The 16,843-nt window shown below is 33.0% G+C and overlaps 2 protein-coding genes across 2 annotated transcripts; both read right to left on the reverse strand.

Annotated features, from left to right (window-relative positions):
- Positions 1-3,387, reverse strand: LOTGIDRAFT_210846 (hypothetical protein). The gene is made up of 3 exons (XM_009065628.1): positions 2,556-3,387; positions 1,260-1,359; positions 1-877 (listed from the first exon to the last, which is right to left on the reverse strand). The coding sequence occupies exons 1-3, from the start codon at positions 2,817-2,819 to the stop codon at positions 720-722; spliced, it is 522 nt and encodes a 173-aa protein (XP_009063876.1). The 5' UTR covers positions 2,820-3,387; the 3' UTR covers positions 1-719.
- A 10,720-nt stretch (positions 3,388-14,107) lies between these two features.
- On the reverse strand, positions 14,108-14,287 carry LOTGIDRAFT_80509 (hypothetical protein; the record flags this gene model as incomplete). The annotated part of the gene is made up of 1 exon (XM_009065355.1): positions 14,108-14,287. A coding segment is annotated over one exon (180 nt), but the record flags the coding sequence as incomplete, so codon positions are not given.
- Positions 14,288-16,843: the final 2,556 nt, after the last annotated feature.

The raw sequence follows: 16,843 nt of genomic DNA on the forward strand, positions 1-16,843 counted from the left end.
AAAGGGAAGCTTTTATTTTACTTTCGTTCAGTGTTTATTAACTTTAAGTTTTAATATAGCCACTTTAGTTAGGGTCTACAGAAGGGCCTCGTGAACATTCGTTTCAATAACATTTTGACCTAACCTGATGACCTATGCCTTAACCAATCAAATTTCTGCCCTCTCCAGCGCTGGGTGTTTATTATAGAGTGAAAGAATTTGATTAAAAGTGTACCGTCTTTAGACACTAGCTGAAGTGGCTATATTAAAAATAAAAGAAAGAACGAAACGTTCATAATGTCACAGTGTTAGGGAATTTGAGTAATATCAAAATAATTAATGAAATAATGCTTTAATACATTATTTAAAAGGAACATTACCGTAATTTACAATAAGTGCTTAGAATGATATGAAGACAAGACGTTTTCATTAAAAATTCCAAAATACAATGAAAATATGTAAACAATAAATAGAAGAATACAATAAAAAACTAATCATTCATCACCAAAACAGAACACCATAATAAAGAGTCAGCAAAAACTATTTGCAGCAAGATAATTCATTTAGAGTCCATATTTTTCACAAAATAACAACTTATAAATCCAAAGCTATTCGAGAAAGAAAAACCAACATAATCACAAGACTAAAGAACTAAAATCAAGAACGTCAATATTGAAACGAATTATTTTCTGGTTTCAAAGTTATCACAGTCATGCTATTCACAAAAGACACAATGAAATTTAATGTGTTGGTGAGCTGGAGCTGGTACCAAATGGTGAAGGACTCTGTCGTAACCAGGGTGTATTACGTCTGTATCCAAAATGGCCATTATAACCTACAACTGGTTTAACATCTTGCATAAATTGAGAGTGACCATCTATTGATTCACGAGATCGACCTGGAAAAGAAAATATATTGGTCTATAATGTCCACGGCAAGAATGAGATACTTGTTGACTACGTCCTGAGGTGTATGTTGATCAGTGGCGGAGTCAAAATGGGCAGAGGGGCCAGCCGACACCTTGGCACAATGACAGTTCTCTCTGGTCAGAATGCATTGGCGTTTCTAGGTAACATTAGTTTAGGGGGTCGAGCAGAGGCCAGAAAATTTTCCAGGGGGCACCACAGGCTATCTTTTCTGTAAATTGTTGAAAGTGGGGGGAAAGTGGAAAGTTAGGACAGCCTCTTTTGTCCCCGGCCCCCTTTCGTAGAAACGCCACTGTCAGAATGGCCATGGTCATCATTCAGCCGGCGAAACGAGCACAGAGTAAAATAACCTACCAGCTCCGTTACAATTTCTTCTAGATAAATATCTGTAACCAGCTCCTTTCTCGTGAAAATAATCCAAAACATGACCATTTATAGATTCTCCCGTTTTATACTGAAATAAAGAAATTAAGCGGATATTCAAATTTCAACCTTACAGTTAATAAAATGTGTGTCTAGTTGACATTTGTTCAGTTAAGTCCCTCTGATATTAAACAAGGTACTAGCTCGACCTACGTTGACCAAATACTCAAAACTAAAAAGCAAGTTCTGGATGTACATGCATTTCCAAAACATGCACTACACTCCCCAAGTTATTTACATGATAAAAGGCAATGGTTTTGTGTGGACTCAATTTAGATTTTATAACGAAGCTCAAGTCCAATTCAATCAAATGTTATTGTTAAAGCTTGTGATATATTATTCATTAAAAGGTAGAACATATATCACTATATAATTGATTAGATTGTCTTATAATGCCATTATGTGATGTTGGTTAAAGGAACAAACAGCAGCGCCTCAGCATTTATCCAGTGCAACAGTCAACAGGGGAGGAATTGGAAGGCCTTGATGGGGAATTGCCAAAGGGCTGGGGAGCAGGGAAGGAATAGTCGGACTGGGGAGGGAAAGGGTGTCACGACTGCAATTGACGTCATTCACCATGGACATACAGAAAATCATGAATGAACTTGAGGCCCAAAGGGTCACATTGAACTTTCTCGATATGTATAGTGTGAGTAGTATAATTATTTATGACTAATCTATTGTACATTTTTCGAGTGAAATGCGTTTCAAAATGACTGATTTATATAAGGGAGGAATAGATTTGGACGAACTCTTCCAGGAAAGAATAAGTAAGTTGAAAAGCACTGATCTATCCTGCGTTCATTTTGAATCTCTGAAAGATCGTTAACTGTGAACCAAAGTTGTTATCGTTGTAAAATATAGCTCTTTCTTTTCTTTCTTTTCTTAGTCCCTCTGATAAACAGGCTACAAACTCGACCTACGTCGACCAAGTACTCAAAACTAAAGAGCAAGTTCTGGATGTACAAACATCAAAGCCGCACTTCAATCTTCAAGTTATTTACATGTAAAATGTCGTTACAGTTTGTAATCACGATGCACTAAAAACAAGTTGCCTTTTCAGATACATGCTTTCAATATCCAAATTAAGCACTCATTGTTTTCCTTGCATATATCATAATACTTTGTGCACTTCTATTAAGATGGCCTACGTAGAATGATTTGCTGTCGGAGGAGCAGTAAAGGGTAAAGTTAATTTCCTGTCTTTAAATTTATAAATCAACTTACTTGGCCGGTCTTCTTCAATGTTCTATCAACTCCAGAAAAATTAAAATAATTTTTAACATGATTGTCTTTTTGTGAATTATATGGTGTTATAACTGGTCCTAACTTTGGATTTATTTTAGAATAATCGTTCGATATGGAACTAACAGCATTACAGTCTAGGATGAAGCTTTTTTCCTTTTCGAATAGATCGCTTGGTGGTGGTGTTGGTGGTGCTCTGTAGATTTTGTTGGCTCGTTTGGTATTCTCTTTTGGTGACTCGGACATATTGCTGAATTATTTATTACCACCTACAAAGAAAACAATTACTTGACGTCACAGTTGGATATATATCCCTATGTCACAAGTTATAAATTTTGAAATAACGTCACAGTACACTTTGGACACAAGGACAACTTTGTATAAATAATGCCTATGTATTGATATTTTTGTACTAAGTATTCGAAGAATCAAAGCTTAAGAACAATTCCTAAGTAACGAAAAACCGATAGCTCCTTGGAAACGAAGCTTAATAAAGATAATCTTGACAACGTAAATATGCCACTGAATCACTATATTAATATCACTAAAATTACTTAATGGTACTGATAATCCGATAATCCCCACTGTCCAGTAATCTTAATCCACCAACTCGATCAATTACAGCATAACACTTACGCAAGCGCTCTCAAATAGATATTATTATAATATCATGAAGTACATTCAAAATATAATCAGGGTCTATTCACATTAAACACCATATAATGAAGTGATCAATTGTAAGCCTGTTGTAGCGATTTGTTAATCAGCAATAAAAGTTGTTATTTGAATTATTAAAATTCGATTTGTGAGTTTACTCGTACAACAGTCAACATTGAATAACCTTCTCAATAGTTCAAACTATAGACCATTGAATAAAGTAAACTATTGAAGTTCTCCGAACGGTAATCTAAAGGTTGCCATGACAGACTTAATCCCCTACTGTCGTGCTTGTTTACCTAAATCGTTATTAAAGGGATTTGTACACTGTAAAGTGATATATCGATTGTGAAAACGAATATCAAGGGGACTTGCATTACTAAGATGTCATGCAGTTTGAACATTAATTTATTAAGCAGTATTTAATATTAGTTGCCGAGAAAGATTAAAATACTCAAATACACTTCGTCTTAATTTCAATTGAGGCATATTTTCTTCAAATTGTTTCGAAGTTCCTCAAAAATTTAGACAGCTTAAAACTACAAATTTATATCACACTAACAATTTAGACTTCCCTGAGTTGGCACTTTGTCAAGGATAACAACTTGAAAAAATAACATTCACCGAGATATCATCTCGTTTGACATTACATTAATCTACATAGGTCAATAACGTTTTGTCAAAATCAGAAGCAAACTATTACACCACTTTAAAATGACCCCCTCAAATGTATATCGTAAAATATATAATATTTTTAATTTTTTAGTAAAACAACTTCTACATTAATATCAAGTCACCATAACTGTGTGTGGGGTTGTCATATTTCTATTCAATTATTGTTCGCGATTATTTTAAGAGTTCAAAGTTACATGTTTAATCTAATCCTATATTATTATACAATCTTAAAGGGGAACATTCGGCATTTTCTTGGATTGATTTGGGATTTTATTGTGCTTTAATAGTCTTATGAAGTATTAAAACGCACTAAAATCGCATAATCCCTTCAAACATACCTCAAACTAGAAATTTCACTGTCTATTTCTATATATATGTGTTTTCTATATATGGTATAGTCTCACAAAAATTGGAGTCGAATTTTAACTTTCAAACGCGAATAATTATGGATACACATTGATTTAAAGGCTCAAATTTCGACAGTGAACTGTGAACAATATTACTGATCATGGAAAAAAAATTCCTGTTTCTGAAACTAAGGTATGATTGGCCCAACGGATAGTGAAGGTGCTCCTTTAAGCAGTCAAAATCATCGTCACAGAAGACTCAATACCGTTGCCTTTAATAATGCAACTAGCCATTCGGGGACGTAATTAATATACATTTTCACTGTTGCTCTAGGTTTTGTTTCAAAACCACACGCCAGAGTTTCATTTGAAGAAAAACATCGAATGCAAGACGTAAAAAAGTTCAAAATCATTTCGGTTTGCATACTCAATGTTGTTTTTCCATGACACTTGAAATTCATACTCCATTAGTCCACAAATTGTTATATTATAATCAAAACAGACCATGTATAATAGGGCCGACCATTATTGATATGAATAAAGACCTCGACAAGGTAAATAATTGACTTATGTCTATTATGCTTTGGGGTTGAGTGTTATTGATCTAGTCTGATTCGAGTATTACATATTAAATAGTACACCAAAACAATAGTAGTCGATTGAATGAAATGAAATTGAATTGAAAGGGGCTAGTCAGGATACGTTCTTAAAGCGATTGAAAACAGGTTTTTCTGTTATTGGGAACACTGATATCATCGCTTTTCACCATTCCAATTTTCAATCAGACGTCTGAGGTCCTTGCAATTCAACTAAACCGCAGCGTTTAGTGACGTCACTATCGCAAACGCCCCTTATAACATATAAGGACCTTTTATTTGCGATAGTGACGTAATAGATTTACCGGAATTGCAAGAACCATAAACGTATGATTGAAAATTGGAAACGCAGAAATTCATTTCAGCAGTGTCCCCGATACACATAAAAAGTTTGGAAAACCTCTTGACAATCCCTTTAATGTCTCTGTAAGGAAAATAACACAAATCTTACCACGTGGTGTGCACGTGACAGCTAATAGGCGTTGAACGTCTGGTCGTTTGGTATAACGGCTGGTATGGTAATCTTTGGTGGCTTCGTATTCTGGAATCACATCTTTATATTTCGTTCGCCGTCTTTCTGTACAAATGCCATCATTAACAAACTTTTTCTCTCGTTCGTCTAACTCGTCATCAAGTGGACTGAGAGGAATTCGTCTTCTAGCACTAAGTTTGTTGAGGTTTAATCTTGTTTTCTCTTCTTTCATTTCCTAAAAAAGAATAATACTGGAATTAAATAATTAAGCCATTGTTCTATTACTGTTCTCCTTTTGAAGGCAGAAATTACTGTCCAGTGTGCTATAATGTGAACCGTTACTCATGACTGCGATCATACGAAGGCAAGGGCAAAGTAGTCCCGTCAAGGATAATTCTTGTTGCTCGAAAAACGTCTGCTTTTTAGGTCAAAATCACTCCTCCATGTGGCGCTATCTGGGGGAGTGTTTATGGCCCTAAAGCAGACGTTTTTCGAACAACAAGAACAATATTTTTCTGATAATTGGTAGGGTTCATTCGTGATACGTGATTAACAATTTTGGGGTTCAGCCCTGGGTGATACTTGACAAGTTCGTCAAAATCTGTCGGGGATGCTGCTTACGAGCATTTGTGAACAGATTGACGGACAAAAACGATTATCTTTATCCATGATTATACACGACGATGCCATAATTCATATGTTTTAAAGATAGCTTGCCATACGCCCAAGGGTAATCAAAATTTGATTAAGTTTGAAAAAGTTTTTGCTAAATGAAAGGCATCAGCTCTAGATCGTATTGCGAATACGGGTTTTGACATGATCGTATTAACCCGTATTAAACACTTGTCTCACCATGGCCTCGTAGTTTGCCCTAAGTATCTGATCACCCAATAATTGCTAAATCCGGATATGTTTAGTCATGGATTTCATGCAAACATACAGAATTTCATATCGTGTCTACAAAGCAAATTTGACGCATTGTTTTCTAAATCTAACATAACCAAGAGCAATAGATGTATAATATACAAACACAATAAGTTTCATTACATAAGATACAAACTGCAGTCTATCGTTTTATTAAGATAAGGTACAAACTGTAGTCTATCGTTTCATTAAGATAAGGTACAAACTGTAGTCTATCGTTTCATTAAGATAAGATATAAACTGTAGTCTATCGTTTTATCAAGATAAGATATAAACTGTAGTTTATCGTTTCATTAAGATAAGGTACAAACTGTAGTTTATCGTTTCATTAAGATAAGGTACAAATTGTAGTCTATCGTTTAATTAAGATAAGGCACAAACTGTAGTCTATCGTTTCGTTAAGATGAGATACAAACTGTAGTCTATCGTTTCATTAAGATAAGGTACAAACTGTAGTTTATCGTTTCATTAAGATAAGGTACAAACTGTAGTCTATCGTTTTATTAAGATAAGGTACAAACTGTAGTCTATCGTTTCATTAAGATAAGGCACAAACTGTAGTTTATCGTTTCATTAAGATAAGGTACAAACTGTAGTCTATCGTTTCATTAAGATAAGGTACAAACTGTAGTTTATCGTTTCATTAAGATAAGGTACAAACTGTAGTCTATCGTTTCATTAAGATAAGGCACAAACTGTAGTCTATCGTTTTATTAAGATAAGGCACAAACTGTAGTCTATCGTTTTATTAAGATAAGGTACAAACTGTAGTCTATCGTTTTATTAAGATAAGGTACAAACTGTAGTCTATCGTTTTATTAAGATAAGGTACGAACTGTAGTCTACCGTTTTATTAAGATAAGGTACAAACTGTAATTATCGTTTCATTAAGATAAGGTATAAGCTGTAGTCTATCGTTTCATTAAGATAAGGTACAAACTGTAGTCTATCGTTTAATTAAGATAAGGTACAAACTGTAGTCTATCGTTTCGTTACGATAAGGTACAAACTGTAGTCTATCGTTTCATTAAGATAAGGTACAAATTGTAGTCTATCGTTTTATTAAGATAAGGTACAAACTGTAGTTTATCGTTTCATTAAGATAAGGTACAAACTGTAGTCTATCGTTTCATTAATATAAGGTACAAACTGTAATTATCGTTTCATTAAGATAAGGTACAAACTGTAGTCTATCGTTTCATTAAGATAAGGTTACAAACTGTAGTCTATCGTTTCATTAAGATAAGGTACAAACTGTAGTCTATCGTTTCATTAAGATAAGGTACAAACTGTAGTCTATCGTTTCATTAAGATAAGGTACAAACTGTAGTCTATCGTTTCAGTAAGATCGGATACAAATTGTATATTCTATTATGTTTACAAGCCATATTGCACACGTTGTTAAGTCAGGGGAATTACTCAAAAACCGTTCATTCAAGATTTGACATTCGAACTTAACTGAGGTGAGATTTCATCATGGATTGCAAATTGCATCTAGATCGGATGAAACTGTAGCTTCTTTCGTGTCTACAAAAATTGTGGACGTACAAGGGGCTACGGCGATATATCTACACATATCCATATGAGCATGATGTAGGTCTGTATATTTTTAACCATTCAAAATGTAGGCCTATATACTCACCTTTAAAGATTCGTGTCTGTGTATTATGCCTTGTACAACTGGTGATTTAAAGTATGCTTGTGCGTATTCATCTTTAACTGCGTCGTATGGTGGGATGATTGGTCTTTTTCTTGGTTTATTGTATACATTCGTTTTAATTCCATCGTTTACAAAGTTTTTCTCAAGTTCTTGGCATTCTGGGGTTCTAGGAGAGGGTTTGATAGATGTGGGCACCTTATCTTTTTTCCATAATGGACTGTTATACACTACCCATGACATTTTCTGTTTAGTTTCTGCTTTCTGTGGAAAATAACGAAATAATATATATGGAATATGGACTATTAAAGGAGCAGTATGCACAATTTTCATTATCAAAAACGTCTTCAATATATAATTGTCTCATTACCCCCAAAAATATCCAAATTATCCCCTCGAGGTTAATTACCCCCAGGACGAAAATCGATGGTATAAGTATATCCATTGATTAATTGATGGTTAAAAAAACGTCGTAAATCATACCCGATCATATTTCTGAAATAATGATGCTATTTACATCTATGTACTAAATGCTCAATAAACGGCTTAAAGTAGTATTGTTGTTGAGCCACATGAAGACAAGATATTTTTAGTTCAATTTTTAGAATAATATGTAAGAGACATAGTTCCCTACAATTTGGCGTTTATCCTCGAAAAAAGCTTCCGTAAATCTTTTAAATACTTTTATCGTTAACAAATTACTGACAGGATCTTTTAGTTAAATTTTTCAGATACGTTAAGGGATGATCTCCTCTAGATTTTGGTGTATAGATTTCATATAATTGAGCAAAAGCACTTTCTCACAAATCAAAATGCCCCTTGAATACATAAGAATTGTATTAGTACAGTGATGAGATTTATAAAAGGTTTTATGGGAAACACTTCCATTTACATCATTAAGAAAACGAAACTGTGGAGCATCATATTGATAAAAATCCGTACAAGGAAAACAATTCCGTTAATCAAAATCTCGTCAAAAATATACCCAAATTAGAGGTAAACGTTGTATAGTAGTTGAAGATAGAGTCTTTTCAATGCGAATTTTCAATGAATACTTTAGTTTATGATTTATGAATCTTGACTAAGAAGTATAATGTGAAAATCGGGTTGAGAATGAGACCCCGAGAGCAGAACAATCGACATTTTCGGGAGTTGATTTGGGCCTGGAATGTATGTAAATAGTCTTCAGATGAAAAATTCCATACGAAAATAGCATACTCCCTTCATAGAGTAATTACCTAAAATTATAACAATGGTCACTTTTATCAATCTACGATATAGGTTGACGGAATCAACATTGTTTTGAGAAACTGAATTGAAAAACATATGTCAAGGATTGACTACTTTTTGATTACTTTTCAACGATGTAAACCGTAGGGTTAATTAAAGCGGGGCCAGGATTGTAGGGTATAATATGGAGGTTCGGGTGTGAGAAACAAAACAACAATAAGAAAAAGTTACAATGACATCACAATCGACCTCGTAACTTCAATCTTACGAATAGACGTTGATAGATCTTGCATCTTGGCTTACTTGTTTGGTCAGGCATAAATTGGTTTGATTTTATGTCATGATGTTGACCTGTATAGTAGTGGTGGGTATCGCGCAGAAGCAGAACATGCTTACCCTTTTCGAAACACCTGATGGTACTTCTTTTTGGAGAAGTCCACTAATATACTACTTTTACTCTCGATTTTTGCCATACTTTGGACGAGATTTTGATTAACGGAATTGTTTTGCTTTTACGGATTTTTATTATAGAGCATTGAATCATTTCTTTACTTTCACTTCAAATTCCACTGAAAGATCTCCTAAGTGCATTAATCCTTGCAAATCAACATGCCTGGACAATGCTATAAAGACCCTCGGTGTCATGATAAAAGTGAACATCGGATTCAGTTGTCAGGTTTTCAACTTCTATCGTTCTATTAACCCTTTTAGGATCTTTGATCGATTGCAATAACTCCTCCCCCCTACAAATTTTTGCGATTTTCACTGAAGTTTTCACTGCAATATTTTTCATGTCCGAGAATATTGCCTTCCTGAATAGAACATCTTTAATACATAATTGTCTCATTACCCCCCAAAAAATATCCAAATTATCCCCTCGAGGTTAATTACCCCTAGGACGAAAATCGATGGTATAAGTATATCCATTGATTAATTTATGGTTAAGAAAATGGCTACTAATTGCAATTGTCACAAAGAACAAAATTGGTCAAAAACCACATAGAGAAAATCTATAAAATGCTACCTACATGAACCATGTTGAAATTGTTTCCATGAAATGATCTATTTTAATCTGAATTGTATACTTTATATTAAGCTCCTTTATTTATCACAAATGCAGTTTGCATAATAGTTTGTTGTCTTTGACACTGTAATCGTGGTAAACACTTTTAACGACGTTGGCCTTATGTATAACGAGTTAAGTCTGTTCGCCAATATTTTGTTTATCAAGCTTAATTAGTCCTATTTATAAGGTTCTGACATATAAAACCAACGCTGACAATATGAATTGTTGAATTGATACAATCATATAGAGGCAAAACATCTATTTAACCTCCCTGACCAAAAAGGGTAATTAAAGGCGATTTATATCATTCATATTAGGATAAGGTTTTAACTTGCAAATACTGAAGCCGTGTAGCGGAAAAAGGGAATGCATTTTTATCATCATTTTGATTTGACAGACAAATTCAAAACAAATTCAAGCAATGACTTATTTAAAAAGTGTCGCCAATACATAATTCTCGGCTCAAAATTTGATTATAAATTTAGTTTTGTTTTTAAGGTTTTTCTAGCTGTAAAATATGAGTACTCACCTTAAGTGAACTGAAATATCTCTTTGAAATAACTCCAACAAAATATAATGGTTTGTGTAAGAATATACGTTGAAATTGATAGTTGTTTGGTATTTAGACAATGGTCAACGTTTAGACTGGTCGTTGAGGATTACAGATAATATATTATAATCTGATTAATCTCATATCTATATTGGTATTAATCCGAAATATTCTTACTTTTATCGTAAAAAGTAAAATCTGACAACGTGGTTCATTGTTCTTTTTACAAAAATATAGTAGTGAATCGTCGCCTATAAAGTGAGTTACAAATTCAGGGTAGAATTTTTCTATACCATAGTCGGAATCGAATAGATTGATGTTCCAAACGCATAGCTGATTCCTTAATTTTTCTACTGTTTCAATAATCCCACATACTGCTCGCTGTCTTTCCGGAAATGTGCCGGTAAGACTTGATCAGTGTCTCGTGGTTTTTTTTTTTTGGTAAACAGAAGCAAATAATTACTAATTATTAATTATAATTACTTATTAATCATTACTATCAAAACGTACTGATGGAAGAATTTGAAGTCTATTCCTTGACATGTATCATAAATTTAGGTAATATTCGGACTATTTGTAATTGAAAAGAACAATGAAGGCAAGCCTTAATGTAATGACATAATGTTATTACACTTGATTTACTGTACAAAATTCTTCTTGAAATCCGTTCATTTTTTAGGTAAGGCGATTCCCATCCTATCATAAACAAATTTGTATATATCTACAGTCGAAACAGGCTTATGTAAGCTTTATGCTTGCTCTTGATCGCCCAATTCATTTTGTATAGTTGTACATTGTTTTAAAATAAATGCTGTTTAAACCAAATCCATCCTATAACGTCTTGTTAAATGGGATGGGGATTTAAAACATAACAATTACAGTGTTTCGCACGTTGAAAGCTATTGTGCTTTAGATATTGGTTACAACTTGCATGCTATTTGAAAATATATGATTTTTTTAACTACATGTATGTATATGAAAAGGATAAATAAACCAAGTACTATCGACCCGAACCGCAAAACGAAACCCAAAATCCAAAACAACATTTTGGCGAAACATTGGTAGCAGCTAATGAACTCTTCATACGCGGAAGTATATCAATCACGTGTGAGTAAGTAATTCATAATTAGGTGTCTGGAAGAGTAAGCATGCCACACCCGTCATAGATACTTAACAGGATTAATCGGATTTGCTTCTGGTGATAGAGGCTTGTGCCGTATCGATATAAATCTGTCGACCTTTTTTAAGCACTTGCCTCTACGGAATCTCATATTTCCATCTGTTACTTTCTTTAGGCGATATAAGAGCATATTTATTAGCATCAGGCGATGTAGAAATTATCACATACAAACTACATAGGATAATGAAATTGGATGAAACTTAGATGGTCGGAATTTTTACTGGCCGTTGAAAGAAGGATCACGCTAAATATGGGCTATATGTAAAAGTTTGATAATATAAATATGAATTTAAGCAAACAAATGAATAACATTATGATTAATGTTGACACTAGTTTAGATTAATCAGATATACTTTCAACATAATCTGATAATTATAAATGTTTTAACACAGATTCAATAAAAATATAGATTTTATTAATTATCAAGCTGATCTGATTATTACAAAACATTTACGCAATTAAGATTTGTGAAAGACATCTGAGGGAGATAAAATCTTCTGTCATTGACTTTGGTCGATATACAGAATTTTACCAATAAGTTTTATGTGAATTAGAATATGGGTTACCATTGTGTTGATAAAAAGCCACCATAATGTCATAATATCATTTGGACATGGGTTTTATTGATGGCAATTTTCAGTGAAATTGAGACTTAATCACTTGATATATCTGTATTGGAAGTCTGTTTATTTGAAATGTAATGCTATAATACTATAAACGTTAAGTAAACGCAAGACTGGGTACTATATTGATGCTTGATTTGGACTGTAAAATTTGATATACATGTATCGACAAACGTCGAAAGTCGGTTTTAACAGTGGTGTAGTTAGGATCTAGGCCATACTCATCATACTAATATTATTAAGGCTTATGGGTAAAAAGGTTATATCAAGAACTAAACTTGAGGGTTAAATAATCCAACTTTTTCAAATGTATTTAGTTACTCCCAACAGGTTGTATCTATTTTATTCCAATAACATTTATACATAAGCATAGATCTACCAAGTTTTGTCCAAATCCGATCAATTCTGATCCACTATATCATTCAGAAACCCTTTACCAATTTGGATGATCTCAAGGGCAATAACCGTTCATCAAAAATCACAAATATCAATATCGCGTTTACAGGCCGATGTGGACGTCTTTTGGCTAAGGTAATTAAACAAAACTGTGATAATCAAATTTGTCTCAGATACCACCGAATCTGCATGTCCATTCTAAGGTTCCTCCAAATCGAATCAGAATAAGACTATTGCGTTTACAAGCCGAATTGGACGTGGTAACTGAAAGGAAATAACATAAAAAATGCAAAAATATAAATATCTGTCCCTAACCAACACATGTGCATACAAAGTTTCATCAAAATCGGATCATATATGCTTCCTGTAATGCTCTAAGAAGAACATTTTATTTATGGCCGAACATTTATCATAAATGTCCCCTCTCTGAAGTATTCCTTTCCATTGCCAGCCAAGCTTAATGACGTGTGCAAATTTCGTTACGCGAAGACAAAGATGATATTCTATATCACCATTATAAATTTCACTTCAGCATTTAATTCAGTGTGATACATCAGTAAATGAAAACTAAATTTGCAATTAACATTTTATTAATTTTCTGACAACAAAGTAATACGATTTAAAATAACAATTTATGAATGTTTTTAGAAATAATAAAACAATCATCACAGTTTCAACAAAGATAAAACAAAGTAGACTTTCAATTTGACAAAAGTATGTAACACAGACTACATCAATGTCTGGATACAAACAAACAAGGAAAATAAAACAATAATATATACCATGAAACATTTCTGTTTTGAATCACTTTCTATATGACGAAATTAATAAATTTCATTTAAACGAGAAATTTCTATTTTACAAAAAGAAAAAATTTAACTGTATTCCATAAAATCAAAAAATGATTACTCGATAAAAAAGTTTGGGGTTATATGATTGTAGTACTATTACAAGTAATGAAGCGCATAGACAAAACAAGCTGATATATACAAATATATAAAAATAAACTATGTACAAATTCAAATAAGCAAATTGTCTTTGAAACCAATAATATACCATTTTAAAGAAGCATTTATTTGACATTTTGTAAGTAAAATTTTGATAATTTCACTGAGAATAATTTAAATTGTGTGGTTAACATTAAAAATACAAAGTTTATTTACATTTTTCGTGAACAACTTGAATACCCTGTTTCGTGTAATCTGGTTTGGAAATTAACATAGTTTGGAAGTCTGGTAATGATGCCAGGATAGATCCACCAATCCATGCTTGATATTCAGGTTGGGTAAAGGCATCTAAAACGTTGACATTACTGTGGAATTTAGTCATTTCCTTTTGAAGCTTTTCGCCAAATCCTGAAAAAAAGAAAAAATATTGTCTAAAGGGCAGCTGTTCTAGTAACTTAACGTCCAAATTCCAATCCCAATTTAGGACAAAAAAGGGCATAATTTTGCGTTTTTGAAGGAGAGTACGCGATTTCCATGGTCCAGAGTACAATAAATGCTAAATGCAACTAGAAACGTAAAACTCATTTCGAATTCGTTAATGAAAATGTCTTAAAATGGAGTACATACCACATCCAACAGCATCGCCAGCCACAATAATATTTTCATATAACATCTCTTTCTTTGAGCTGGCCTGTATTACATTGTTTACCTGCTGATGAATTCCATCTGCATCTAAACGTGGAAATTTGAAATTGTAAATCCAAATAGGAAGTCTGTCATAAAGTGACGATTTGTTATTGAGATTTGTTAATGAAATTTGTTAATTTGACTTTCTACAGTTGCATGGTTGAGTGTTTTGGATGAGTCTCAATAAAAGGCACAGAGGTGAACTATAGAATGCTAGGCACATCCTCATATAGAAAACTTTTGAATGATGAGATTTTCCAAAACACGTTAATCTTTGCTGTAATAATATTGTTGTGTGAGCATGTGGATATTTGCCTGAGACAACCACATCAAAGAGCATTAGCTACCGGCAATGAAGATGAATTAAGCCAATTTACTTACTGTTTAAAGAATTTAATAAACCATCACGACCAACATTCAACACCTTAACACCACTTTTAACCACATAACCTGTTGATAATAATATTTCAAATTTAGTGGAAAGTATATTGCATGGTGTACACGTATATAATTCATTTTTCCTCACTTAAGATTTACATAAGTAAATGTAACTATTAGACTATGTTTGTCATATCCATCCATTTTGAAATGAAGTCAGTAGTAAGTTGGGTAAATGTTATTTTTGTTAGTCTACTAGAGTGTCCAAGTTTGAATCCAACAGAATTTTAATAATAGACAATTAGACATCCACTCTTACCCTTAAATGGATTTTGAATCTCTACATCTGATATCGAATGAATATGATATACCTAAATGTTAAATTTCTTACATACCATCTATTATGGGTGCTATGCAGGTTCGTGATTCAGTAGAATCAATTAGCAATCCCTCTTTATGCCCAGTGGCGAATAAAGACAATACTGATTGATTTGCTATGTATAAACTTGATACCCCCAATTTCTCGAATAGTATCTACAATTAAGTGAAATATGTTATTAATATTCAAATACCTTATATAAATCTAAATCAAATACAAATCATGTCATCTCTGAATAAAATAAATTGCAAGGGAAGCAACCAATGCAATTACATATATGTTGCATTGAAAAAGTCTACGTCTCATGATGCCTACTATTTGCTCGCAGTTTTGTTGGTGTAAAAATTGATCTCCTCATATGACTCATTTTTTTTATTTTGCCTTTTATTTTGTTTCTTTTATTACCTTTTTTTTATTGACTCCACTCGCTATCTGATCTGCGGAAATTATTATGCATCTTCTGTTCTGAGTCGTATAATATTCATCCAATCAAATGTTAGGATCTGTACAACGATTTTTTTGTATTGTCAGCCTACTTTGAGCATAAATAATGACAACTTTTACGATAAGAAAAATCTTCTCAGATCATGAATGGCAAGGTTAGTAACCTACAGAAAAACAATCTGCATAATTTTAATCAGTTGGTGGAGATCAATACTATAATGCACTTTACCTTGGCGATATCGTCCTTTTCCTTTTCTGGTGTAGCAACAGATACAGAAACCAATACTTGTGATTTTCCTGCTTCAACTTTCATTTCATCATTGAATATACTTCGAAGAACATTTTCAACATTTCCAATCTACAAAAACCAACGGTTTGAAATAATGTTCAGTTTGCTAGGATATTTCTACGTGTATTTTTATGTGTATTGTGGACACTTTTAGCATCAATTTGCACTACTCCAATTCCTACAATTCTACAAAAAATACGTGTTTGATGACGTCACTATTCACAAAATATACTTAGCATTATTAAGCTTATTTTAGTGAAATGAAAATTGAAATGGTGCAAATTGATGTGTCCCCACCAGTACATATACAAAATTTAGAAAATCTCTTTACAATTCCTTTAATATGTTTCAATGTCCAACGGGAGATGAACGATTTACCCAAAAGAAAGGACAGCTGTTAAGATTGGTTACTGATTGAGTATTAAGACTAGACATTTATAGCAAAAATCTAGTTCTCGATTTGTTCGTGGCTTTAACATATTCCTTAATCAATAATACTGTTTTCACCTTTAAAAGGCATACGAGACTACTTATAGTTCTTACATGTAATGTGTTATTTTCATGTAACAACCAGACGTAATTTGGTATGCTTTAAATGGGTCAAGATTGCAAACTATCATATAAAATCATTTCTAACCTGAAGTGAATGTAATGGTTTCCTATCACCAGCATAACCAACATGTACGTTTCTTGATCCCATATCTATTACTACAGGTTTTGATTTATTATCCTGTCTTGGTGCAGCTACTTTCGGTTCAAAATCGGCTTGTTTA

Source organism: Lottia gigantea (genome assembly GCF_000327385.1).
Source record: "Lottia gigantea unplaced genomic scaffold LOTGIsca_7, whole genome shotgun sequence".
In the NCBI taxonomy this organism is placed as follows: Eukaryota; Metazoa; Mollusca; class Gastropoda; family Lottiidae; genus Lottia; species Lottia gigantea.

Excerpts from the sequence above, each read along its gene's own strand:
- LOTGIDRAFT_210846 (XM_009065628.1), bottom strand. The coding sequence starts at position 2,819 with ATGTCCGAGTCACCAAAAGAGAATACCAAACGAGCCAACAAAATCTAC. Across the intron at positions 1,360-2,555 it reads CATTGAAGAAGACCGGCCAA|TATAAAACGGGAGAATCTAT; the intron begins GTAAGTTGATTT and ends TCTTTATTTCAG. Across the intron at positions 878-1,259 it reads AAGAAATTGTAACGGAGCTG|GTCGATCTCGTGAATCAATA; the intron begins GTAGGTTATTTT and ends TTTCTTTTCCAG.